At 39.8% G+C, this 26,947-nt stretch overlaps 2 protein-coding genes across 5 annotated transcripts in view; one reads left to right on the forward strand and one right to left on the reverse strand.

Annotated features, from left to right (window-relative positions):
- LDHA (lactate dehydrogenase A) overlaps nucleotides 1-1,066 on the forward strand; it is a 14,016-nt gene extending 12,950 nt beyond the window's left edge. For both annotated transcript variants that reach the window (XM_035120659.2, XM_035120650.2), the window contains exon 8: nucleotides 281-1,066. In XM_035120659.2, coding sequence (XP_034976550.1) covers nucleotides 281-445 — 165 coding nt within the window. In that variant the 3' untranslated portion in view covers nucleotides 446-1,066. The remainder of the gene's footprint in view (nucleotides 1-280) is intronic.
- TSG101 (tumor susceptibility 101) lies at nucleotides 523-26,666 on the reverse strand. 3 transcript variants are annotated; one of them, XM_035120639.2, is made up of 10 exons: nucleotides 26,482-26,662; nucleotides 22,504-22,588; nucleotides 21,550-21,615; nucleotides 20,889-21,052; nucleotides 20,257-20,383; nucleotides 17,609-17,675; nucleotides 15,186-15,283; nucleotides 4,166-4,368; nucleotides 2,984-3,223; nucleotides 523-1,976 (listed from the first exon to the last, which is right to left on the reverse strand). In XM_035120639.2, exons 1-10 carry the CDS (start codon nucleotides 26,521-26,523, stop codon nucleotides 1,887-1,889), a joined length of 1,182 nt encoding a protein of 393 aa, XP_034976530.1. In that variant the 5' UTR covers nucleotides 26,524-26,662; the 3' UTR covers nucleotides 523-1,886. The 3 variants fall into 3 exon arrangements, 1 of the variants encoding a protein (XP_034976530.1); XR_009557799.1 differs by lacking the exons at nucleotides 523-1,976; nucleotides 2,984-3,223 and adding an exon at nucleotides 5,272-12,519 and having other exon boundaries at nucleotides 4,245-4,368; nucleotides 26,482-26,666; XR_009557798.1 differs by lacking the exons at nucleotides 523-1,976; nucleotides 2,984-3,223 and adding an exon at nucleotides 5,272-12,522 and having other exon boundaries at nucleotides 4,245-4,368; nucleotides 26,482-26,666.
- Between the last annotated feature and the right edge of the window lie 281 nt (nucleotides 26,667-26,947).

Below are 26,947 nucleotides of genomic sequence, written 5' to 3' on the forward strand. Positions count from 1 at the left end.
GCTTGTCAGGAAGGGAAGGCAACACCTTAGGAAAAACCAGCCCATCTTCCAGATCACAGGCAGCCATGGTTGTACCCTCCAGATGTTGATGGCAACTCTGTGGGCCCATCCTACATGGAATTGATGAATCTGTAGAGCACCACACTGGCTACCCCAACTCATACATTCTCCCTGCAAGGGTGGTGCTTTCTCCCCCTTCCCGCTAATGGGGAAAGCATTTATTACATGGAAATCAACATTATTTAATTGGCTTAAGTCTTTCTTTTACTGTCCTTTCTAGGGCATGCATGGAATTAAAGATGACGTCTTCCTTAGTGTTCCTTGTGTCCTGGGCTACTCAGGAATTACAGATGTGGTGAAAATGACCCTGAAGACCGAAGAGGAAGACAAGTTGAGGAAGAGTGCAGATACACTCTGGGGGATCCAGAAGGAACTTCAGTTTTAAGCTGATGTCCTATCACTTCACCGCTTAACTAGTGTTTTTAATGGGTCTTAGTGGATTGTCTTGTTGCACTTTTCAGATAGATCAACTCCCTTAACGATGTGTGTCAACTACCAACACAATGCAGAGCTAAATTTGCAAATGAAATGCCTATTCTACCCAGTAGGAAACTTGCAGCTCCTGTTTACCACAACCCTGGTAACTGGATTGTAACATAGTCTCTTGTTAAGTGGTGTAAAAGTAGATCCAGCATGCTCTGAAACAACACTGCCCAATGGAAGCTTCCTGCCTTTCCTCAGCTAAACTTTAGTCACTCAGAACAGAAGAGCTCATTTGGTCTTCCAAAAGCTGTAGAAAACCAAAGAATATATTGTGATCAAAAAGGATTGGCAGATTCACTGACCAATATTCTCTGCTTAACAGATGACTTAAATGTCCAGTATTGAACAGTTCTAAATGTCCTTTTTCCTTAGTCTTTGTGCATACTTTTCAAGAGAACCATGTGTACTCTAGAGGCGTGTCTTAAATGTTATGTAAAAAAACCTCTGTATGCAACAATTACAACTGATGCAATTGTCCAACTGTAGTACCAGCCTAAGCAACAAAATAAACAGTTAACTGCTACTTCTCTGTGTCTATGTGTCTATATGGTTGCCCGTAAACATGACTAATCGTCAGTCTCCAGGTTTTGTACAGCAGTTAATAGACACATGCACCCTTTATTGCCATGTAAGCCAGGGTGGGCAGAGAACAGATCTGTGTTATTTGAAGTAAATCAACAAGGATTAATAACTCCCTCTCCCCCCAATAAGTCAGGGAGTGCACATTAACCAACAGTGTATTATTGTAAGTAATTCTAGAATGGTCCCCAAGACTAAATCTGATCAATGTGCCCTATAATTGACTAAACTAGCAAGGTAATTGTGAAGGGGGGGGGGTTGATAATTGATCTGCAATTCTAAGCATACTTAGTCCCCCTGAACAAAATGGGCCGTATTTCTTCTGTGTAAGTATGCAGAGGATGAGACTAGAAAACAAACACACATTTTATCCCAACCTGCTACTAACTTCTATGCTTTTATTATAAATTAATCTTGAAAGTACACATATGAAGTTTCCAGCTACATTCTAAATTAGACAAACTTGAGACTACAGAAGTGTCAAGTCATTACACAAATGTCTGTAGCACCCCCCAAAAAGTGTTAACACAACAAATTTTATTTAGCCATCAGCCCACAAATGCAAAAGGTTTACAGAGAATAGAAAGTGCATTAATAAAGCTAGTCCTTACCAAAAAAAGAAAAAAGAAAATATATTATCCATTCAAAATATTTTACAAGTTGAATGATGTAATAATAACTTATTCTGGCCACTTACTGATTAAAAGGAAAAATAAATGAGGATATGACCACTTGGACTACACCACTCTTCCCCAAGCCATAGGTCAGTAGAGATCACTGAGTCCTGCAGTTTTTCTTGCTTTCTGCATAAGTGCCCTCAGCTGAAACTGCTTGCGAGACAAAAGGCGGACATGCTGAAAAGAAAAAACAGGCCAGGGTAAATCATCTGAGCATGATCCAACAGAAGTTATAACATTTTAATTTGAACAACTTCAATGGGGTTACTGATAAATGAATATTTAGGTCCAGATTTTGAATTTAAAGACAACTTGAAAAGTAAGATACCATTTTGATTGGTATTTTCTCTTCGACTGTATGTCCCAATAATTTCAATGGTGTAAATTTTAATATTTTCAGATTCTTATAAATTAACTTTGTGTAATGGTGCATGAAACATATACTGTACCAGTGTTTCTCAAACTTGGGTAACCAGCTGTTGGACTGGTACAGTAGTGCTAGCTAGGGATGATGGGAATTGTATTCCAACAGCTGAAGACCAAAACTTCAGAAACACTACTAGACACATGCAGTCACCCACACAATAACTTGAAAATGGGAAAAGGTAAAGAGGGCATTTGGTTGGCCATATAGCTACAAGCACATCCTCGGGACCCAAAAGCGGAAACTGATCCCACAAAACCTGACCATACAGTGCATTAAATACCTCACTCAGACCTGTTACAAGAAGAATATTTACACAGTGGTCCAACGGTGTTTCCGTGCGCTGCTCTGGTTCGCCAGAAGCAGCTTTGTCATGCTGGCCACCTGACTCGGAAGTTGTACGCCGGCTCCCTCGGCCAGTAAAGCGAGATGAGCGCCGCAACCCCAGAGTCGGTCATGACTGGACCTAATGGTCAGGGGTCCCTTTACCTTTACCAACTCAGCTTGGGAAGACAAGTTATTCTGTTCTACAGGCTTATATCTTCCTGGCTGTCAGATGTGTAAGGCTCTAAACTACGGTTTTCATGATGTGTGAGAAGAGAGATAACAGTCACACAATGGTACCATTCAATGCACTTGAAAAACCCTCCCCTCTACCCTACATTTGAAGAGGCATTCGAGTTAAGAACTAGGAATACAACTATTGGTTTCAGTGGACCAGAAAAAATGAACGTGCCTTTGAATATTTACTCAAACCTACCTTTAGAAAGATATCAAGATCAATAACTCCACGTCTCAATGCTTCACCCAGGTAAAAGATGGTATCTTCAATGGCATTTTCCTCAGCATACAAGTTCAGAATTTGTTTGTAAAGTGGCGCTGTAGGAACAATAACCTCGTCTATGTCATTATTTTCTGACTGACTTTCCATTTTTTCCAAGGCAGAACTCAGCTCTTCGTCTTTCTTTTTCAGGAGGTCAATGTTCTTGTCAACTTCAGCCTAAAATTAAATATATATATATATATAGGTTTGTTTTAAGATGCCTTGATACCTATTTAATCAACACTCTAAATTACATTTTAAAGTCCATGGAAGGGAGTCCCAGGCACCAAAAGAAAGAGGTTTCCCTCCTGTCCTCAAACGCCTCCCATTGCATGTGATGAAATTACCCCCACACTGCTCTGAGGGCAGTAACACCAAAAAAGGTGTCTGCCTGGGGAAAATTGGGACCCACTGAATCCCAAACTCTCCTGTTCCCACAACATACCTCTGGAACAAGGGGGGGGGGAGTACACTGTCCTGAAGCTTCCTTTTGGCACTAGGCGGGAAAACGTGGCAGCAGGCAGAGTGGGCAAAGGACAGGGTAGTTGCAAAAGGGGGAAAAAAAACCCAGGATGGGCGCTACAACGGCACCTTCTGCCCTGCCAGCATAAGGCTGGCAGGACTTTAGATGTGGCAGTTTCTCTGCCTCAGTAGGATTGCTCCATAACGCTTTAAGAGTATTTATGTATGAGAACAGTAATTAAGTGCTATTTGGATGTTCTCAAAATTTCACTATTCCTGTGCTATCAACCTTGTATAAATAACCATAGACACGGGACAAGTAATTGTAATATCTCTTCAGTTTTAAGACCACTTTCTTCACCTGCAAATAATGAATCAGTGGTGAGGAATACCGTAGCTGGCTAGAAAGAAATAGCTAGAAAGAAAAGAGCTACATTTTTCATCCCCTATAACTGGCTTACCTACCACACAATGGATTCCAAGAGCTACAGGCAGCAGAAGCTACTGCAAGGAAGGAAATGTTCCAGCTGCTTTGAGCAACCAAACAGGCTTCATTGTTGTTTGAAAAGTCATGGGAAGTCATGAGCCCAATGCTTTCAATTGCTTAAAAGGAAAAAACAACAACAAGGTATATGACAAGCCTTTTCGTTTGCTTACCACTTCCTGGTCTAGGCGAGTTACCATCTCTTCAAGCTTTTGGTGACCTTTTTTCAAGTCTTCCTCTGTGCGCTTCAAAGCATTGAGCTCTGCTTGGGCACGGTCCATTTCTTCTTTCATTCTCCATCTCAACTTATCACTGACTGCTGAAATAAGTGAAGCTCGAATGGTATCTTCGCTAATGGTGGCGTCTCTGCTGGGACCTGTACAATAAGATTCAGTCACACAATCAACCCCTTCTACCTCTGAGGAGATTTGTAGGTCATGACAATCTGTTTGCAAAGATATTTGAGGCTAAAAAAAACTAGAGTATGTTATAACAGATTAATTTTCAGACATAACATTCCAAAAGGTGTAGCCATGAACTTCTAAGTTGCTTAATAATCTATTTTACTTTTCCAACTTAAGGAGGTTCTGCCCATCTTCTCACAGAGTGCATCTGTGAACTTGAACCAGCAAATATTTTAAAAGCAACCATAGAGCTTTCAAGTGTTAGCTAACTAACACATTAGCTAACTATCACAATGAAAAAACCATCAAGTCCTTGAACACAGGTTTCGCTCTCAGCCACTCAAACTTTACTTTGGATACACCCCCAAATTCAAAATGTTTTAATGAAAACACAGAATGCTTCTGTCATTACTAGCCTTAGTTATTGTTGGAGGAACACTGAGTTGAGCTACAAACAATGAAACACTATAGTTTATTTTTTATACAAATATTTCTTTTGCATCAACCATCATATGAAATATCTACAGTCATTTTTTATTACCAGTTCACATGAAACCCCAAATGTTTGCCATGCACAAGATGGTCTTTCCTTATTAAAACCTTTCCTTCCAAATACTCATATCCACAAATTCACATTGCAAACTCAAATCTACAAGTTTTTCACTGTTTCCTCACAGACAACACTGTCTGAAGAGTTTCCTTACCTTGAGGACTTGAAATTTAATAAAAATGCCCTGTCTTAATCACTACTGTTACTAATCTACAAATATATTTTTAGAAAGTATTCAATAAACTGTGTAGGTTCCAAACATCACAATTATATCAAACCTATCAAGAATTAGCAACAGCACTCTAGTATAAAAATTGTATTTTACCTTAACACACCAACTCAAAGAGCCCCACAGGTTTCATATGCAGCTTGAATTTGCCACCATCCATGTGTTCTCTTAACATTAAAACTCTTCTTCTTACAGTCTCTCACAATTATCAGTCCATTCTTTTTGCTTTTGAGGTGTTCCCATTGCCCCGAATAGCACTTATCGTGTGTAGAAAGTATGGTATGGGTCCACCCCAGCAGTTTCCTCACCAGCCCACCTGCAGCATTTTTGTCCACTCAGCAAAAGTAAGCAAAGTACGGAAAACGTCTGTTCATGCTGCCATTTCTGGATCTGCTCTGTCTTGCTGCTGCTTCATTCACTCTGGTGGGATCTTCATGCCAAAATGACTTTATGGAATCACAGTCCCTGATTGGAACTTCCGACTCCAGACCTGGGATTTCGCTTTATGAGGATACGTTGTTAATTCATTTTCGGTATTTCATTCTTCCTGCTTTCATTTTCTTTTCGTTAAATGGATATAAGCTTCTTAACTTCAGAATAAAATTAATGACGGATGGGTACCACAATTTCATTTCTTCAACGCTTTTAAAGTCCAATTACCAATGTCAGTGAACACCAGATTATTTTTATTTGCTCTCATTTCCATTCTTGTCTTGGGTTCATGTCAAACAAAGTTCAAAGTCTGACGCTAATGTCCATTATGTTGATCATTGCTCCCTAAAGTCTTTCTGTTCTTCTCTTGACTATGTATGGGCGTGGTATCATATGTAAGGAACACTGAAAACTGGTATCAAATAAAGAAACCCTTCTGCATAACAAATGTTGAGCAATTTAAGCCAAAACTTATTTGAATACAAAAAAATTATTACAGCTCAGAGTTCTGCACATAGCTGATTCTAAACATTTGCGTATCATCTGAGTCCCCCATGAAACTTTTATCCAAAAAACAAAACAAAAACATTGCCATTATTAATTTTCTATAATAGTAAAAGTGTAATAAGAATACAGATTTTAGTAAGACATTCTTATGGGACAAGGGGCCCCAAAACATCCTGGAAAATCTCCTAATACCAACACCTCTAAAAATGCCTCCCACTTTTACATAATCACTGGTATTTAACTTTTAATAGTTTTAACTTGAATTATATGCATATTTCTGAAGAATGAACAGTTCTACAGTTACGCTGATACATGCTGCTAGATGTACACAATTTGCAAGGCGAGCCCAAATAAAGAAAGACATCAAAACTCATGTTAACAAATTCCCGCAGGTTCCAAAATGACAGCTAAGAAATAAGCAAAGGCCAGAGTCAACAACACCCTTAGAACATATGGTTGTTGTGTTGCTTTTAAAACAAGCCATATTCTCATTAAATATAAGAACATAGCTTGTTGTTAAAACATTTATTCAAATACTTGTGCAACAAGAAAATGAATACAATTCAGGCTAAAACAGAGATGGAAGCCAGGATATTGTTTGATATTCTTTTAGCTTTAGAGGGGCACCATGGAATGTGTTGTGTCATCAAGTGCTGTCCCAGCTACTGAAAAGACTCGGGGCAAAACAGTATGTAGTAGATGTTCTATAATATAATCTCAGGTGATCTGAGTGAACTGCAAACATTCAGACGTTTTAACTAGCCAAACATAGGAGTGTAACTTAAGTGATCTAAGCAAATATGTTTATGTACATCAAAAGATGTAACCCTCTAATCGCTCTCAACTGATTTTAAGAACTCATCAAAGTTTGCCTTTAAGAGATTAAGAAATGACTAGCTGCTATGCGGTAGGACAAATGGAAACAAGTATTCTGGAAGGTTTAAGGTAGGTTTGCAGTGATGTCAGCATGTGATTGTCTGCACTGCCAAATCCCAAGGCAGCCTGGTGATTGGGTAGATGAAAATGTGTACAGCCCATTTCCACAACATAGTGATAACAAAAGTTTTTGACAGGTGATTTGTACTATTTGAGAGCTACGCAGCACAAAGTGCCTTTTCATATTTTGCCCCCTTATCAATCAAGTAAACACACACTTACACTTGTTCCTAATAATAAGAGCAAAGGCTACCTTTGGTTGAATTTGAAGTACCATGCCAAATCACTAAAGAGGTTCTCTTAAGTGTCTTCCCTATTCGCCCTGTGCTGCATATTGTACCTGAAGATAGCTGCACGCAAGAGATTACTGCAGAAATCGGTCTTAAATTGCAACATGCTGCATCGTTTTCTTCTGAATGATCTAGATAACACTTTCAACAAAATAAATGAAGGATTTGTTCTGAAACTATCTATTTCTGTGTTTTCCATACCAAGCTTTATCTTCTTCTTCTACTACTACTACAGTACTGTCTATACTTGTCCTGTTTAATGCGAATTATTCAGAGTAAGAAAATCATGAAGACAGTTTCAAACAGTAACTTAACCTTATTTTGCTAATCCCGCTTCAGAAACTGTATTAAAATACAGTAGGACAACAGCAAAAAAGAAAAAACCTCAAAAAAAAAGAAAAAGAAAAACCTGAACAAAACGAACAAACCACTTGGCTCAACTCAGGAAGCTATGCTAAAGAGGAAGGTAAACACTGTTCAAAGCAACTATGAGTGTTATCAAATGTTACTCATTCAGAAGTAGACCCATTTAGATCAATGGACTTAAGCCCACTTATTTCAGTGGGTCTACTCAATGTTAATTTAGGATTATCAGCCTATATGGGTATCCAGAAAATGATCTTGAAAAAGCCAGCAAAACAAAATCCTATTCAAATGCTAGACCCACATTTCCATCTCTCTCTGCTCCAAGTTTCTTTCCACCATAAGCATATATCATATAAATATATCTTAAAACCAGTTTCAACTTCTTGGCTGTTTATTTATGACGCTTTTGTCCAGAGCTTAAAGTCAGAGAAATAAGTAAGTCTGCATGTACATATATATGGTTTTAGATGTATAAAGAACAAGATAGGCTACCACCATATACCAATTAATACCAGGAACACTTGATTTGAAGAGCACCTTCAAGAACATGAACCCTTAACATTTTCAATCACTTCCATAATTAGCCACCCTTAGAGAAGAGTTCCTGGCCTGCAGCCATGCGTCCAAGGGAAAACTCAGACATTTAACCTTTGCTATACAGAGTCTAGTTTCAGAACTGACCTTATGGTACTGACCTTACAGTACTGCAGACTAGCAGTTGACCCAGACAGAAAAGAAACAGCCAAATATCAACTTGGCAATGGAAGAAACTGATGTTTCATTTAATTTAATAATGATGAATATAGATCACCACCAGGACAATGTGAAATGTAGCATAAACAAAGCAAAAATGGTGTATCCCTCAATTATTAACTAGGAAAGAATTTTAATTATCTTTTCAGTTGACTTTTCAGAAGGGGTATGATAGTCAAACAAAATATTAACATTGAGAGATGGAAGTGCAAGATTAAACAGACTAAATTGCTTTAGTTGTATCAGATCTGCCAGAGTAGACAGTCCATTTAAAAAGATTAATACATTGTGGAAGTCCATCAGCTGGGGGCCCTACAACAAGTTTGAATGACTTCCAGAAAATACTGCCTTACTAGGCCTCTGTTTAGTTGAACTTCAGGTAAGACATTTCTTCCACCCCCACCCCCACTCCACAAATTAAGTACCTTAAGATTAACACTGCCATAAACCCTTAATATGCAGCTTATATCTTTGAGCAAAAAACCCATTCTCTGAGAATAAAAAGTGAAAGGAAAGAACATTGATATCAGCCTGGGGTCAGTCTTCACTGAACCTTTTACCGGCCAATGCCAGTAAATATCTGCTCATTGAGCTATTGTCTCTTCTTTTTCAGACCCTGCTTCTAGTGGCAGAACATCCAAGGTTGGAGAGCCCTCCATAATGGCCCCCATGAGCTGCAAGGAATTTCCAGCAGAAGGAAATTCCACCTCTTGCCCAGTGGAAGTGTTTTTCACTTGTGCATTGGGAGATCAGGATCCTGTGTTCCATGATAACATAAGTGAACTTTGAACACCTGAATGTTAATATATTTTCGGAAATAAATCTTAGAAGAATGAACCCTGATATCCATCTCTACTAGTCTTTTTAGGGAATTCCATTCTAATTATATAAGTGCTACTTACTCCCCAAAGCTTAATTAAGTCTGCAAACCAAAGAGACCCTGTGGAAGATGTTGCTCTGCTCACTGCTGTATTCCAGTGTCCCCAAGAAACTGGAACTATTCCAACAAGAACAAAGATTTTTGAAATACCACCTTGTTCGTAGAGATGTGCGAGCAAGGGAGACGCTGTGAGCTAACATGAAAATATAAAAATCAAACTTAATATTTGTCGCTCATTCATAAACATGCAACATACTTGAAATACTATATACCACCATAAGTAAACCATATACTGTATAGTAATTTTAACAGCCCCAACAAAATGAATACCATGGATCCAAAAAGCAACACAGTTTTGCCTCAAAGCTTTCCCTTGCATTCTTCCAAAAACCACCCTTGAGAGTAGAGGGAACCTCAATAACAGTATGATATGGGTGGTGAGGAAATGCAGTGGAAGGGGGAGATCAGTGAGCTGCCCTGTGGAGGTAGAAGTCCTTTCAACTTATGTAAGACAAAGTCTGGATCCAAAGCTTTACTTTATCTCATGCAGATAATGGTCACCAACAGTTTTGCTTTAATAAAATTATGAGTAGTTGTAGCTTACTTAAACACACTATTTTTATACAACCTAAATATAGTTGAGGAAAGTATCACCATTTCTGGGATGTTTGACTGTGGGTTGAATCAATATATATATATTCACATCATTCAGTACTAAGTGTTCACTAACAAAGAATGTAAGGACTAAGAAATAAATACTAGTATTTTATTGTTAGAACACAAATCTCCAAATTATACAAATTAGATGGATCAAACAGCACTGCCCAACATCAAAAAGGTAGAAAAGATAGACCCTGATCCATACTGGAACTTAACGCCCCTACTACAAGCAAGTATTCAAAATGAAGTCTGTAGTCAGTTGTAAGCACCAGTAAGTGCTTGCCATGTCCTTAAAGGAATGAGCTGGACCACACTATAAACAAGTAAAATTCTGCTCCTGTCCCTCCCAAAGGCTATATAGTTCTCCCCCAATCTAGTGGGAAATTTCCAGTGTGGTATGCAAAGAGAGGTCATGTAAAAAAAATATAAATGTAATCCAAGCATTCATCTTAAACTGCAGTAAAGTTCAATTCTTTTAGAAGCAACATCAATATCAATATTGTCTGCTACATTCTATTCCTGTTGCCCTTGCATTCCAGAATCACATTTGTGCTAAATTTTAGCTTCCAGCATCAACCTCCAAGTGCTCCATGTGCTACTGAAACACTGAAGGATATTGTCTCATGTGGCTTCATTCACAACCAACTCTCCTTAAGAATAACCAAGTTCACGGCAGGGTTCTTTTAAAATAAAAAAGCATATGCTTCCCTGCAATTTGTTTCCTAATAAGTACTAACAGTGATTGTGAAAAATGGTAGTTCTATTAGATTATATTTTAAAAGCAAATTCTGATGCAGACAATCTGCCTTTTTTCCAGGAAAGGCGACACAGTAATGCCAAAGCAAAACATGGCAAAACTGTTATACAGTCACTGTCAGACAGTTCAGCAAGCTTCAAGGTAACCAGAATATGTACCTTCGCACAGTTTTAACAAGTCCCATAATAGCTCTGGGCAGTCATGATCTTTTGCGATGAATGACTTGCACAGTAACATTTAAAACTTTCAGTGTCTAAAACTTGTATAGGATTTTGGATGTGACATTCCTGGTTGAATAAGCCATGAAGGAGCATCTGGTGCAAGCACGTCGTGGGCTGGTTTTAGCACTTGGAGCCTAGGCTCTTTAACTCAGTTTCCCATTATGTCTGAAATTGGGAGCGCTGGTTTAATGTTGATTTACTAACCAGCGTCTGAATTCTGATTAGCAAACTTATATTAAACCACAATTCCCCATTTCAGATTTAACAGGAAAGTGTGACTTAAAAGCAGCTAGGGCTGAACCTGGCACACATGGGGAGGCGGGAATAAGCTTGATGTTTATTCTTGCTTAATGAACTATGGTTTATTAAATTTTTTACCTCTGAGCCTGCCCTATATATTAATAAGCACTCATGAAGCATAAGTGCTTAACCTATAACTAGAGCAATATGTGAGTCCATGTATAATGAAGCCCTAATGCTTCAGTTTGTTTTCCTGCTCTAGTCAGACCCACCTTTCCCAAGGTTACATTTTTTGATGTTTTATTCTGATCTACCCACATAAAATAGCTTTGTAACCTATTACTGTACCCATATTTTAGGTAGCTATCACCTCGTGCTATTCACTGAGCATTTTTAAGATGGGAATATCAATAAGGGAAACTAAACTGCTGGGCAGTGACTCTAAGCACACTGTAGAAGCAAACTGAATTCAATGGGGTGGGGAAGAAAACAGAATTTCAAAAAACAGTTAAATATATCGGCAAATGTCTTACTGCAGTGGTTGCAGAACAATGCCACTAGCAATTACATTACTCAATTAATACCCATCACCATATTAACAGTGCAATTCCACTGCCTGAAAATTCAAATTACCACTGTTCACAACCTTCTAATAATCTCTGTCTGTACAGACCTTCCATACTTGCTTAAATTGAAATCTATCATTCCTTCTTCAAAGAAACAGTTAGATCAAAGTCTCTAAAACACTTAATAAATCCAGGTTGAAGACATCTGTGCCACTTGCAGACAAGAGAACACCATCTAGATGGAACAATCCTGGAGACTCTGGGACAAGTGACTCGTGTTTGATTATAATCCCTCCAATACGTTCCACAAAACTGCTGATTTCAGCATTCACTCTCTTCCTTCTTTTCTCCATAAATTCATGGGACATCTCTTGGCTCCATACTTTGCGGGGTACAATATTAGACCAGACAAGGATGCTGTTCTTGAATGTTCTCTTAATGTGTATTATATCTTTCTTCATTTGTTTTATGATATTAAAAGCTTCATATGTCGCAAGGTCATTTCCTCCTAGATGGACCACCAATATATCAGGATCTGTTAGACGCCGCCGTGTGTGCAATAGGCTGGGTATCAACTGATCCCACGTCATGCCACTCTTTCCTAGCCAATGTAGTTTGGCATCCTCCAGTCGAATGCCCAACTGTGGGCCAAAGCTTCTTTCAAGTGCTCTTTTTTCTGCCCAGAAAACGTAAGAATGACCACATATCCATACCTGTTTCTGCTTTCTTCTGCCATCTGCTATTAAGAGAACAAACATACATTAATGCTTCATAAATTTTGTGGCCCAAGCACCTCCTGAAAACTTTATTCAGTGTTGTCTGAATTACTCCATGTAAAAATCAAAACATGAGACACCTCTATCTTAAAATACATGGCATAATAATCCATAAGGTCAACTCTTTATTTGAAGATTGGTGTGTAAAGTTTACAGCTAAAATGCCTGTATTCAAGTTATAAGATCAATGGAAAGGAATGCATGCTCATGTACCCTTTTGATCAATCTTACAAGAGCAACTGAAAATATCTTTTCTAAATAAAGTTGCTAACAATCCATTTAGTTCTTGATAAAGTATATAAGTTTGATAGATGTGCTCTACTCAGAATGAAGTTCTTTAAGATTTTTTCCAAAATTAACAAAAGGTCAGGAGCAGAAGTCTACATCTTTCAAGTAGACCAAGCTGAAGAGAAAGCTTCAACTGTTAAGAAAGCCCAGGGAGCAGAATTATACTTATCTATTAAATCCTATGTAGAAATTTATGTAACCATTTCCATGCTTTGCCTGACAGGTCATTAACTTTTGTTGCCACATTACACCCCCATTTCTAAAAATTCATTTTCTGAACAAAACGCCAGAAAGCTTGCACTAGGGATAGATTTTCTATTACTGCCCTGAAATAATAGTAATTTGATCTCTTCCAAACAATGTAGATCTTCAGTATTAAACTACAGAAAATTATCAGTTTTACATTTTCCCTTCAATTTTCAACTTGGGGTCAGTTACCTAAGCGACCATCTCACCCCTTATATGGTACCTGTGCTTATCAGATGGGACACTGCTGAGCATATTGTATACTCCAGGGTGCACTTCAAATGTTGTAGCTTCAGCCCTCTGGAATAAGTTACCAGCTGAAATTAGACAGACACCTAACGTCTTGATGTTTAGGCAGCTATTTAAGGTGTTTTTGTTTATGAAGGCTTTTCCTGACATGCAATTTTATAGACTATGAATGGTAAAAATTGTTTTATTGTTTTTAGAGTTTGCATCTTTTGTATTTGATCTTATTGTAAAAGGTAAAGGTAAAGGGACCCCTGAGCATTAGGTCCTGTTGTGACCGACTCTGGGGTTGCAGCGCTCATCTCGCGTTATTGGCCGAGGGAGCCGGCGTACAGCGTCCAGGTCATGTGGTCAGCATGACAAAGCCGCTTCTGGAGAACCAGAGCAGCACACGGAAACGCCATTTACTTTCCCGCCGGAGCGGTACTTATTTATCTACTTGCACGTTGTGCTTTCGAACTCCTAGGTTGGCAGGAGCTGGGACCAAGCAATGGGAGCTCACCCCATTGCGGGGATTCAAACCGCCGATCTTCTGATCGGCAAGCCCTAGGCTCTATGGTTTAACCCACAGCGCCACCCGTGTCCCTTGTTGTACATAATAGCTCATGATCTTACTGTACATAGCTTCAATTGCATATGGCTCTGAAGCAGTCCATAGACCTGTAAAATAACAATAACAATAATAGTAACAGCTCAACAAAAGTGATAATAATTTTTGGAGTTCAAATATATTCTATGTGACATTGGACAAGAAAATAGCGGATGATGATGTGGCCAGGGATCTTACAGTCTTTGTGCTAAATAATAATGTGCTTTCTAAATTATACTCTTTGAGGGTTTTCAAGCTTTTGCTTATCGTTAGAGGCAACAATACTTTCAGATTCTTATGACTTCTCTCCTGAACAGGTTTGGTAGTTCTGGGCTAAGTATTAATTCACAGATGAGCAAGCATTTCAGCACCCAAGAATTACACTGAATGTGAAAAAGAAGAAAGCTGTTGATTGGCACCTTCAGCTTACAGATCAACAAACTTCAAAAGATGAAGATCTGGTGATGGTAGCTGGGTTACTTCATGAATGGCACTTCTACACTTCCATCACACACAAAAAGAGTGGGGGGGGGGAATCGCAGTTTGGGAGTGTACCGGAAAACACGATGGAGTCGAGGATAGCTTGGTTTGCTTCCAGTTAAGCACGGAACTCAACTGTATTTTCAGTGCTACTGACTCGACAGCAATCAAATTTTCTCCAGTTCACATCATCCTTAGGTACTGTTCTCCATCCTTGGCTGATATAGCAAAAGGCTTGTAAATAGGCTGTAGTACTGCCTCTTGGACTGCAGTTACTCCACACTGGCTGCTACATGACTCTTCATTCTTGTGCCCAAATGATGCTGCTGTTCAAGTTCCTGGTACATTCAGCGGTGTAATCAAAGGAAACCCACCCCTTTCTCATCAATGAAAAGTTCATAACTACAAGATCATGCCCCCAGTTAATAAGAACATAATAAATATGTAGGCTTAAAAAAAAGCCTTCGGGCTTTAATTTATCTTGCACCTGCAAACATAATATTTTCAAACACATGTGAACTTCATTACATTAAACAGTTCAATAAAAATGAAGTTTGTTGAACAGTGAAAACAGTTAATGATTGTTCCAGAAATCAAACAATGAAGAAAAATGAACATCTAGCATGGTTAAAGTGTAATGTACAGTAACTGATGTTTTTGCCATGAGGCACTTAATGCCCATCTCATAAATAGGGGTATTTGGATTTGCTTTTTGCTGTATATTTAGAATGAGAAATCTCATTACATCCGGAAAAAGACACTTTCAAAGCTACTCACCCACAGTAGTTACAGGAGGCTGAGAAGGGTAGTGTTGTGTGCTAGTTGTTGGTGGAAATGATCCGCTAGGGGGAGGGTAAGGATAGTTTGGGTAACCACTTGAAAGGGGAGGGGGAGAAAGACACGGTGTTATGAATTCTTCAGTTAATATTTCCATTCATAAGCAATTTTTTTAAAAAAACATTTAAACAATTTAAAATAGAAAAACAGAATCTAAAAAAGAGCCACTGATGCAGATATAAACGGTCAGAGTGACATTCAAGAGACCATGAGAAATTTGTTGTCACCCATAGGTTTCAGCAGTATCAATATTATTCAAATATGTATAAATAAATTTCAAGTGTCCTGATCAAAGTTTCTTCACATTTGTGGATTAAAGCTGAAGACAGGTAGAGGCACTCAGTCTAATTATTCGTAGTTCATTCTACCGTATGTTAGCAGTTAACAGGTTTGTACTTTGTTGCATTATTTTCATTTCTATGTTGCCTTGGTGGTTTCATTTACAGAGGGGAGATTGAGCAGGCTCCTCCAACTGCCAGAGCATGTACACATTTCAGAGTTTCTGCATGCTATGTTACTTTCCTCAAAAGTAAGTGCTCTCTATTCCCACTCAGTTGGTGCCCTGCACTGCGTTTTCAGCATCAGTTCTATAATGCATATAGTAATGGCAGAAGTAATAATCCATCAATAGTAGGAAACTATAGACAATAATACCAGAGGATATGAAAAAGGGAGATACAATACAGTACATGCGTGGGATTTTTACACTCAGAACCATACCTGCCAAGTTCCTCTCTGAAAAATAAGGGACCGAACCGGAAGTAGCATACCGGAAGTAGCGTGGTGGCCATTTTGGAACTGGGCAGAGCATCAAAAGTTGCTTCTGAGCATGCTCCGCCCAGTTCCAAAATGGCCGTCGCGCCAGAATAAACCGCGGGGAAACAAAACAATCTGTTTTTACAGCTGGGGACAGCCGGAAAAACGGGGGTTTCCCAGGGAAAACGGGAGACTTGGCAGCTATGCTCAGAACTGTCTATTGTGAACAAGCCTTACTGTTTAATTCATTGTACTAACACTAGCCAACAACTAAAGGGAGAAAATGAGCCAATGTGTAGAAATAAAGCAGTCCTCAGACCTCTTCTGTCTCCATACATTAAAAGAACGTGTGCAAAAGGTAGCAGCATATTATATCAAGGTTGGTGTTAGACTTTAGTAGACTCTCAGACTGGGCCTCTCTCAGTTCCCCTGCCCAACAATGTGTCTTCCCTTGGGCACTTTGCCCACCAATTCCGCTGCCACCAGTAATTTCTCACTCCCTCTGGTTGTGCTTATCCAGCAGATGGCAGTGGTGTTTTTGATGGAAAACAGGCTACTACTCAGCTCTGATCATCAGCAGCAGATGTCTGCCATCTCAGAGACCCCAAATGCAATGTCCATTCATGAGCACTGCATTTTGGGGGTCCTGAGATGGTGGCCACCCACCATGGACTGGAGTTGAGTGGTAGCTTGGCTCCCATATGAAAATGGCACCTGCTGCTGGAGGGTAGTGATTGGTGGTGGCAACAGCATTGGACAAAGACCCCAACGGTGGTGGAAATGCCAGGAAGGGCGTCAATGGGGGTGATAGCAAGACTGGCATCAGCTCCAATAGGGCCCTGCCAGAACATGTGGGCTGCAGCAGTTGCTCCAGTATGTTGGGTTCTAATCCTGGGTCTGATTTGGAGTTGCTCCACCACCACTGCCCACACTGTCTATTGCTGGCTCCACCCTCAGACTTATACATATTGGGCAGAAAGTCTGAAGGGGAAACTTACACATGTTCAGTGGAAGGTGCACAGGCTCCTCCATGTAACTAGGAGGAGGAGCCTGTGTGCATTAAGCTAAACTTACACACATTCTCCCAACAGATCTTCTGCTCAATGCACAAAGATCTGGGGGATGAGCTGGAGGGAACAGAGACACCAGGGCCAGAAAAAAACATGCATAGCTGTACACCCCCCCTACATGTGTTCTTTGAACATGGAAAGCCTAGGGGTTTTTTTTTTATAAAAGGGCTCTCATCAGGAGAGGATGCAGCCAAATAATGTGTTAAGAATGCAGGAAGCAAGCTGAAAAGTCATAAGTTTTGTAAAAAGGAAAGAACATGAGTCATTTTAGAAGTATAGGTTTACAATGACACAAATTTTGCTCACTATACACTTAATCATTGCTTTACTCAAATGAAGGGGCCTTAAATGCAACCAGGGTTTTTGATGACTGCCCTGACTCAACACCCAGACAAAACTGAACTCAAGATGAATGGAATACAAATCCAATGCTTTTAAAGTCCATCACTCTCAATTTCAGAAATGGGCACAACATGACATAGTCCAATATTGCCAGTGTATCTATTGGATCAGCAGATTCAGCAAACCATAGCTTACCTTGGGTTAGGTGGTGGTCCAGGAGGGAAATGAGGCATTCCGCTTGGCATTCCTGGCATATAGGAAGCTGTGCACAACAACAATTTCAAACATTTTAACAATTTAGGATAGTGTTGTTCAATTATATGAAATTATTTTTACAAATAAGTAGTTAAAAATTAATTAGGTTGCCTCTACTCAAGGTAGATCCACCAAATGAATGGAAATAATGAACTTAGGTCTATTCCTTTCAATGGGTTGAGTAGAACTTAGTTGCAATTTTTACCTATTCCTTCCTACCATTTCTGACCCCTGAAAGTTGCTCTGGAGGACTGGGGAAGGGGGGTATTCTATGGAAGACCATGTAAGTTGGTGCTGAGACAAGAGGCAATAATCACTTCCCCAACTTCCTCTAGCACAAGTCTCCACTGAACCTCAGTCAGTCCCTTTTTTGAACAGAAGGAGCTGTTTTATTAATAGAATGACAACTATGGATGCAGCTCATTTGTAATTTCTACAGTTGTAAAAGTTGTTTTTTAATAGCCCACATGAAGAAAATGCATAAGGAAAGGAAAAAAGAAGTCTTCTTGGCTCCCTTCCCCACCTTCAGAATAAGCAAACAGCAGCCCAGGAAACCATTCCTGTTCCTAGCCTTCCCTCTGGTGCTTGCACTTATTATGCATTTCAGTTACTTTACTCTTGCTGCATAAGCCAATTCAGAATGTTCATTTATCCCATTTTTTCCTTACAAATATTCAAACCCATAGGTGGAATTCAACATCACATTATTTCAATTGTTCCCTCGGTGCAAGTGTTTTTGTTTGCTTGACAGAACAATCTCCCCTCTCCTCCTCCTGCACTATCCCAAAGCGGATAGTGGAGGGAGACCCCGCTGTGCTACTGGGAGTCCTTGCACTGGCTCCTGCTAGTGAAATGGTTTAGTACTTTAATTGAATCCAGTCCTCTATAACCAGGGAGTCCTTACAAACCATTATTAAAATGAAGCAATTAATCTAATAATAAAGATTAAGATGTTCATACTAAGAGCTGGATCTATAGAGTTGGTTCCAGAATTGTGAGGGAAAATGTCCACTTGCCCCCTCCTCCCCACTGCAGCTCACTACACCCCTTCCAAAAATCACCTGAAATCTGAGGGAGTTTCTGGAGTGGTCCAAGATGGGACACAAGGGAGAAATCAATGAATTAGATGTGATGTGTGCCTTGCATTCATTAAGTATAAGTAACACATCCCACACTCCAATTTTAGACAATTAAGACTGCGCTTTCCCCATTATGTTATCTCTCTCACTGCACCAACTCTACATTCAGTGCAATGAAGTGTTCTGGAGAACCTGAAAACTTGCTGACTACTAAAATTACATTTCCAAGGGTCTTAATGAAGCTACTTCCCAACTGTGGTTTTGCACACCCCCACCCACCACCCCCACTGAAGACCAGGGCAGCTACCTATGATTTTTAAAGTGATGGTGTCAAAGCATCAATGTTACTTTCAAGCTGGCAATATATAGCTTTACTAGTTCTGAAGTCAAACTCCTGGCTATTCTATATTTGGCTGACACCTACTGGCAGAGATGATATTCTCTGGTGGTAAAAAGTACATACAATGAGAAAGCTTTTTGCAATGCTAAAATGGCAGAAAAGAAAGCAAATTTAACTTTCCTCATGTGTTCAGCATTGGTGCATTTTTTTTATATAATAATTTTTATTAGTTTTATACAAGCAAGACAAACAAAACATACAATATAACACTGTCCCTTCATTTTCCCTCCACCCACCAGTCCACTTCTGCCACCAGTAGTACCCGTGGGCATTGAGAATCAAAGGGGTCTATTATAAGTTGGGTTTGACCTCCCCCCTCCCTCCTCCCCCCCTTGTCCCCTCCCTATTGGTGCATCTAACAATGACAGGTTTTTGTTCTATAAAATGAATTTCCTTACAATAATCCCTGTTTTCAAACTGGTATGAGTATACATTTCAAATAAATGCCCAACACATCTTGTAAAATAGCACAGTAAATTCTTGCAAAATAATTAACAGTTGTAGGAACATCTTTTTCTCAGAAGCTGAGAGCAATGGAACATAAAAGTGTCATTATTAGATACCAAACTGAATTTTTAATTTGATTTGCAATTAAAAGAAAATTAGTATAAAGGATGCCAATATAACTCTGCTAGCATTATAAAATAAATAAGTTTCAAAAACAATGACATATGAAGATAAAGGTACTGATAATGGCAAAATGTTAGCATAAATAATGTTTGAAGATAGATCAGGGGACAAATGAATTGTAGCAATGTTGTTGAGTTTCTAGTGTGTGTGCTAAAAAACTGAACATCTTTCATGGAAGTTTATAATCAAAACAGTTATTAGGCAGCATGCTCAAGATATCTAGCCAAATTCACTGCATTTAAATAAACCAAACTCTGAGCTGCTGGTAGCTGAAAAAGATTGCACAGAATGAATATTGGCTATACAACTTGTGCTCTGGACTGGGCAATTGGCAGCAGGGGTACTTTATGTTTTAACCAACAACCTAACTACATATTTAGAAACCAATAGTACAATAACTAGATCCTTTCAACAATACACTGTGCCATTATTCTACTTTTCATTGCAATCTGCAAGTATATGGGGTAACAGGTACTTACAGTTGGGTGGTCCTGTTGCCTGGTAAGGTGGGTAGGCTGCTGAAATGGTAGGCCGAGAGAAGACTGGAGGTTCTTCTCCAAACACCACAATCATCACTTGAATCAAGCCAATCAAATCTGATTGTGGCTAAGGGGAAAGCATATAAAATATCTTTGCTTTTTTAATTCCACAAAGATTAACAATGACAATGCATCCATCACCTTGTCACTTATAGGTGGTAATTTGGTTACTCTATTTGTAGGTTTTGGTCAAGTACCGTATATTCCAATTCAGGTGCAATCACTAACTGATAAAAATAAAAGTGTAGCATACCACTGAGAAAGTGCTGATGAGAATATGAACCCTAAGCCCATATTAATTATCGGCAGCAATTAAACATTTTATGGCAGGCCACATTTCAATTCCAGGTCTCATGAAAGGAGATCAAAATATGACAAAAGCAGTAAAACAATTAGTACAGTACTATGTAAGAGTGCTAAGATTTTACTCAATAGAGACCCCAGTTTCCCAATGTCACATCTTTCTGCTATAACAAATGACCAAAGGAGAAAGCAGAATATTAAACAAAACTGCTACTCAAATGGTGAAATGATTTAGGGCTAATGGTTAAGAATTTAATAATTGTACTTACATGTTTCCATTCATGTAGATATGGAAGGTATATCTTGCCATTTGCATCCACGTGCTTCCCAGTTTTAATTGTCATTGAACTAGTTGGCTTAACAAAACAGATTGGTGGATTGTATGGATATGTATCCAACAGCCACAGACATATTGGGATATTGTATGTGTTACCTGAAGAAGTTATTTTAAAAAAAAGATGAATGCATTATTATTTTCTCCTTCTGACAATATAGTTTAATGCTGTGAAATAGGAATGATTACAAATACTGCCCCTGTAGTGATGGAAGGCCTTCTAACCTCCACTAACAGAAGCAGGCTCCCCTCCAGTCCACTGTTCTGGAAGTCTCCTTGAGCCCCTCTCCCACCCCCACCCCCCAAAAATGTGGTCTTGGTTTTCCTGTCAAACCTCTGGATAAGATTTGGGGAAGGAACAGGGTACATGCAGGGAGGGGGAAATTCCATTGCACACATTGTGCTAATGAAAAAACTTTGTTGGACACTGCACAAAGAATAGGAAAATCTCCTGTATGTGGCAACACAAAACAGTTGTACAAAGGTCCAAAACTAAGAACACAACATTCAGAACAAGTTAGTGACCAAGCTGATCAAAGCAAATGATGTATGCTTTCAAGTAATGCACCAGCAATTAACCCAAGACAAATACATACCTTTGTAATTTACGGGAATAGTTCCTGTGAGGCTCATCAGTTCTCTTGATGAACCATCATTAAAAACTGAAAAGCAAAAAAAGCCTTATGCAACCTGTTCATTTTATTGTCAGATAACAAAAGTTTCATGCATGCTTGACACAATAGATACATAATCTACGAAACTACTTTTCGTCATTCTCTATATACAAGCAAGCATCTTCTAGGAAAATGAACTAGTAACACCACACATTAAGAAATGGCGAGCAAATTATTGTGTGACACAGGCAGATCTGCTCCATACAATTCTAGCATCTCTGAAAAATAAAGCTGCCATAAAATTGCTATTGTAGTTGTCAGCCTTCAAAGCAATGCCTAAAAATGAGCAACACTATTTCCAAGTCAGGGGGGGGGGGCTGTGGTACTCCAGACATTGCTGGACTACGATCCCATCATCCCTGATCATTGGTTTTGGAAAAAAGGCTTCCCTATTACCGTTTTCCAAAAAGCATGTCTCAAATAATTAGCACAGTACAGGGGTGGCTAACCTTTGGTCCTCCATATGTTGCTTAACTATAATTCAAATCTTCTCTGACTATTGGGTTTGCTAGCTAAGGCTGACTGCAGTCTAACAAGATCTGGAGAACACCAGTCTAATAAGTTATCTTATTTATTCTTTGTCATAAAATTTCTTACACAAAATATGATATACAGTCATACCTCGGATTAAGTACACTTCGGTTTGAGTACTTTCAGTTTAAGTACTCCGCGCATCCATCTGGAACGGATTAACCCACTTTCCATTACTTTCAATGGGAAAGTTCGCTTCAGGTTAAGTACGCTTCAGGTTAAGTACAGACTTCCGGAACCAATTGTGTACTTAAACCGAGGTACCACTGTACTGATAAGAAACTGACATAGGCTAGCTAACAAAAAATACTGCTCAAAAAAGAAAAACATAATATAAAAACTCACCATATCCATCCATTACAGGCTTGAGGTCTTTGTACTGGGTAATAACACTGACAGTTTCCTGAACAGTCAAGTCTCTGTACTTGTACTAGGGGGAAATAGATTTTTGAAAATCTTAAAGCTCCACTAAAAACAACTTCCACTGAAAACATTTAGACTTCCTTCAACACAACTATAGTGACTAGTCTTCCACAGCAGGTAAGATACTATAACCACTTATGTATATAGAACCATTTTGCTGAATTATAGCCAGAGATTATAGAGTAAACTTGACCTGCCAGGATCAAGTATAAGTGGTATGTCATGATGCAAAGTGAATCAATTCTACAATTAGGATGCTCAAGTGAAATGAGACTGTCAACAATCCAACATGTTATTTGTCCTGTGGTAAGCTGACGCAGTTCTACAAGCAAAATGAATACACTTATGAATTAATGTAGACCACTGAACAGATTTTAAAAATTGCTGATGGCAATGAAATAAGTAGAGGATTGTGTCTCTATGACAGAGGCACATATTTAGTCCAACATCTCTGCAAAAACCATCTTTCTCTACCTCAGCCATCCACACAGTGTCAACAGATCCAGAGCACTCCCATGTCCCACACTTATCTCTGTAGCCTCCCACTCTCCACTGGACAGCAAAAAAACCTGATTCTTTCAAGCTCCTATTTCAAGTCCACTATCAACTCTGCTCACCTACTTGAGCAATCCCAGTTCACAACTCCCTGTTCTTAAGGTCTCCTTGTATGGGAAATGTATCCAGAAGACAAAAATGTATCAAGGAGTTAGTGATCTGTTCCTTCCCCCTCCCCTGCTCTTGTCAAGTTTTTTGATGGTGTGAGAAAGTTGGGAGGAGGTGAAGCTCCACACACAGCTACCTTAATCAGTTGGGAGGATAGTGTTGGGAACCTTTTTTGACATTGGACATTGTTTTGAGAAAGTAAAGCACTGGGAGGAGGTGGCTAATGGATGATCTGCACATAGCCAGTCTGGCAAGCCACGCCTGCTATCTATGGTTTGGGCAGTTTCTTTGAAGCTCATGCACAGACTGATCGGCTGCAGGGCTGTGCAAACTGAGGCTACCTGGGGGAGTCGCTTTGCCACTTCTTGAAGGCTTCCAAGTGGCAGATTGAAGTGCTTGCTTGGTATGTATACATTGCTTCCTGTTTGAGAATAAAATCTGTAATCTTCTCACGCGTGTTTTTTGTATTGCTTCTGAATCTCATTTTAAAAGAACCACCTTGCCTTTGGCTGTAAGACCAACAGCAGTCAACTTTTGTGGCCTCACAGCTCAGAAAGCAGTACCAGAGTTTGCACTGCCGCCACCGCCTGCCTTTGTGCATTATAATACAGATTTAGTCTGTGATCTGCTAACATGGCCAAGTAAATTCAGGCAGTCACTGACATTCACGTCCAATTAATTACCAATATATTTGTTTATCTGAAGACAATGAGTGTTATGGAGCCATGAAAAAAGAGAATAATGCAAGAATTAATATTTTAAGAATTATGAATAGTATCCATGTTCTACACAACACTAGCACAACATTTAGAATGCTCTTAAACAAGTTCAAATATTCAATCCTATGGTTTATCACTATTTGATAAAACCAGTCTAAACAAAGGGAGGAATTCCATGTCACACTAGCACAAACATTCCATCAGTGCAAGCATTTCTACTTGCCGAACAGAACAATCTCCCCTCCCCCCCGACTATTCCGGGGGTTCTTCTGTCCCCCCCCAGTAGGATAGGTAATTGAAAGTCCCATTGCACTAGTGGAAGCCCTTGTGCTAGCTCCTGCTAATGCACCCACTTGGTTGAATCTGGCCCAAAATATCATAGTGCTAGCCAAGAAGCAAAGACGATGTGCAAATTTCTACTCATAATCTTTAACTACAAAAAGCTGACAAAATACTGTCCCCACCCTCAGTTAGAAATGCATGTTAAAGGTTAAAATCACAGGTGTCTAATCAGGCAATGATGCATTCTTACATTCTACTTCCTCCTCTTCATTCAACTTGTTACAAAGTAATAAGAAGGTTTTGAAACTTACTTGCCAATTAAATATAGAATGGATCAGAAAATGACTCAGGGGAGAATATGCACATTAAACCTGCTGACCACTTAAACTAGCTTCATGCAACTAAAGGATCAGCTGGATGTGTAAGACTGCTGTCCTACACACATTTACTTGGGAGTAAGTCCCACTGAACTCAACTGAACTCAACTGAAGCTTACAGCTCAATTCCTATACAGTACCTTTACTCAGAAGTCAAAACCAGGCAGAGCGCCTTATCGGTAGTGGCGCCTGCCCTGTGGAACGCCCTCCCATCAGATGTCAAGGAAATTAATAACTATCTCACATTTAGAAGACATCTGAAGGGAGCCCTGTGTAGGGAAGCTTTTAATGTCTGTTGTTTTATTCTGTTTAATATTCTGTTGGGAGCCTCCCAGAGTGGCTGGGGAAACCCAGTCAGATGGGCGGGGAATAAATGAATGAATAAATAATAATGATTACTACTGAAATCAATGAAACTTACTTACATATAAGAATCAATGTTAGATTAAAATTAAATGGCACTATTTAGGTTATTCTGTAAGTAATATGCATTAATAATTATTAAAGGAATAAGAGTTTGTGTTTTCAATAAACTTAATTCCACTGTAGCACAGCAAGTAAAAATACAGTACAAACAGCTTCATTTATTAACAATTTAACAACAAACCTACACTGCATAAAAAGCAATTCAACTGAACTTTGGTTTGAAACTGATACCAGTTTGGCATTCTCATCCAGGTTTTATCATGAATCTAGTCACCTTTCATCAATGTTCAGAGCCTTTATGTTCTACTGATTTCAACAGAAGAGTAAAGAATATTAACAACCTTCTCCAAATAAAATTCCCAGCACAAAAATGTTGCTTATACAAGGAATTAGTGAACTAAGCTGCTGGGTTGCATCCTTTTCTTTATAATTGACAGACAGGTATTCCTATTATAACCTAGTAAATTTAATCCTACAATAAATTTCTTACTTTTGAGTGTTTTAAAATTAAATGTTTTAACACTATCTAAGTACCTTAGAGGCATTAAAGCTCCCAAATAAACTGTACCCAGCTGCTGCTAACAGAAGGCACACTGGAACCTACTAGGTCAAGTTCAAAGTTTTTGTGTTAATTCACAATTTGGGCCCAAAGTACCTTTATACTCAACCTTGATCACTGAGATTCTCTGATGGTAGCAAACCAACTCCTTCACCAACCTGAATGAACTCAGCTCACTTGCTGAGTTACATACTTATTTTAAAAATGTACCACCACCACCACAAGCAAATTTGTGTTTATTTAGACTTTAAAAACTCCTAAAGTACTTGATTACTAGTTTCCATGATTCCTTTAGAGACTAAAAACTTAGTCGTACCCATGTTCCTCATTTCAGAACGGAATTTAGCTTTAAATAGGCCACAAAGAGCAGCAAATGATCCCGGAAACCCACTAAAACCAAACACCCAACTGAAAACATGGGAGAGATCGCAATACGCCCATTATTTTCCTGTAACTAGGGAGGCCTCAAAGAGTTAGCAAAAGGCGTTGGGCGCTAAGGGGTGATCCCTTTTGGGATTCGACAGACCAGGGACTATTTCGGCCGCTCTTCCCCTTTGCGGACTCCCAGGAGGCTCATTCTCGCGACCCACTTGCGCCCACGAAAGAGAGACCCTTCCCATTCCTGCTGCCAGAAAGCCGGCCTCGTTGATTCGTGTCTGGCTAGTATATTTTCGTGGGTTTTTTCCCCCAGGCAGCAGGAAGAAGGGGAGGAACTTTCGTTCGGTAAGCGGGGTGAGGAGAAAGGGGCGGGCGCGGGATGGAGGCCTTGAGGAGCCGCCGGGTGGGCGAGCGGGGAGGAAGCCCCGAGGCTGCCACTGCTGTTCCCCCGACAGAAGCCCGCTGGGAGGGGCTCCCCGGCCGGCCTCGCCCTTACCTTGCCAAGCATCTTCTTCAGCTGGCTCTCCGACACGGCCATGGCGGCGGCCTCAGCGGGCCCTGCCGGCCGCCGGTGGTCGTCGTTCCGCGCCCCTCCTGCCGCTCCTCCGACTCCCCGCGCGAACGAGGAAACCTGCCCCGGCCTCCCTTCCCGTACTTCCTTTCCACCCGTTTCCGCTCGGCGGCGGGGCTCGACGTCATTTCCGGCGGCCAGGTGCCGCATGCGCGTGAGCATAGACCGCAGACCGCGGTCACTGAGGAGTCCGTAGAGATAGCAACGTGGAGAGGGACACGCAGGCGGCAGCCTAGTTTTTCTTTTTTTCCATATGGAGTCTCAGTTCTATAAAAGCACTGAAAGTGAATGGAGCATAAAATGTAATCATTTGGTTGAGCGCTAGGTTGGGATGGCGTGAGGGGTGGGGAATTAATTAGACTTTCACCTTTCCCTTTTTCTTCTTTTCTAC

The sequence above is a fragment of the Zootoca vivipara genome, chromosome 1 (genome assembly GCF_963506605.1).
Source record: "Zootoca vivipara chromosome 1, rZooViv1.1, whole genome shotgun sequence".
NCBI classification, from domain to species: domain Eukaryota; kingdom Metazoa; phylum Chordata; class Lepidosauria; order Squamata; family Lacertidae; genus Zootoca; species Zootoca vivipara.

Bases quoted from the DNA above. Each gene is read 5' to 3' on its own strand.
- TSG101 (XM_035120639.2), bottom strand. From the start codon at position 26,523: ATGGCCGTGTCGGAGAGCCAGCTGAAGAAGATGCTTGGCAAG. The intron at 22,589-26,481 runs GTAAGGGCGAGG...ATTTCCCCCTAG, and splicing joins TGAAGAAGATGCTTGGCAAG to TACAAGTACAGAGACTTGAC. The intron at 21,616-22,503 runs GTGAGTTTTTAT...TTTGCTTTTCAG, and splicing joins GCCTGTAATGGATGGATATG to TTTTTAATGATGGTTCATCA.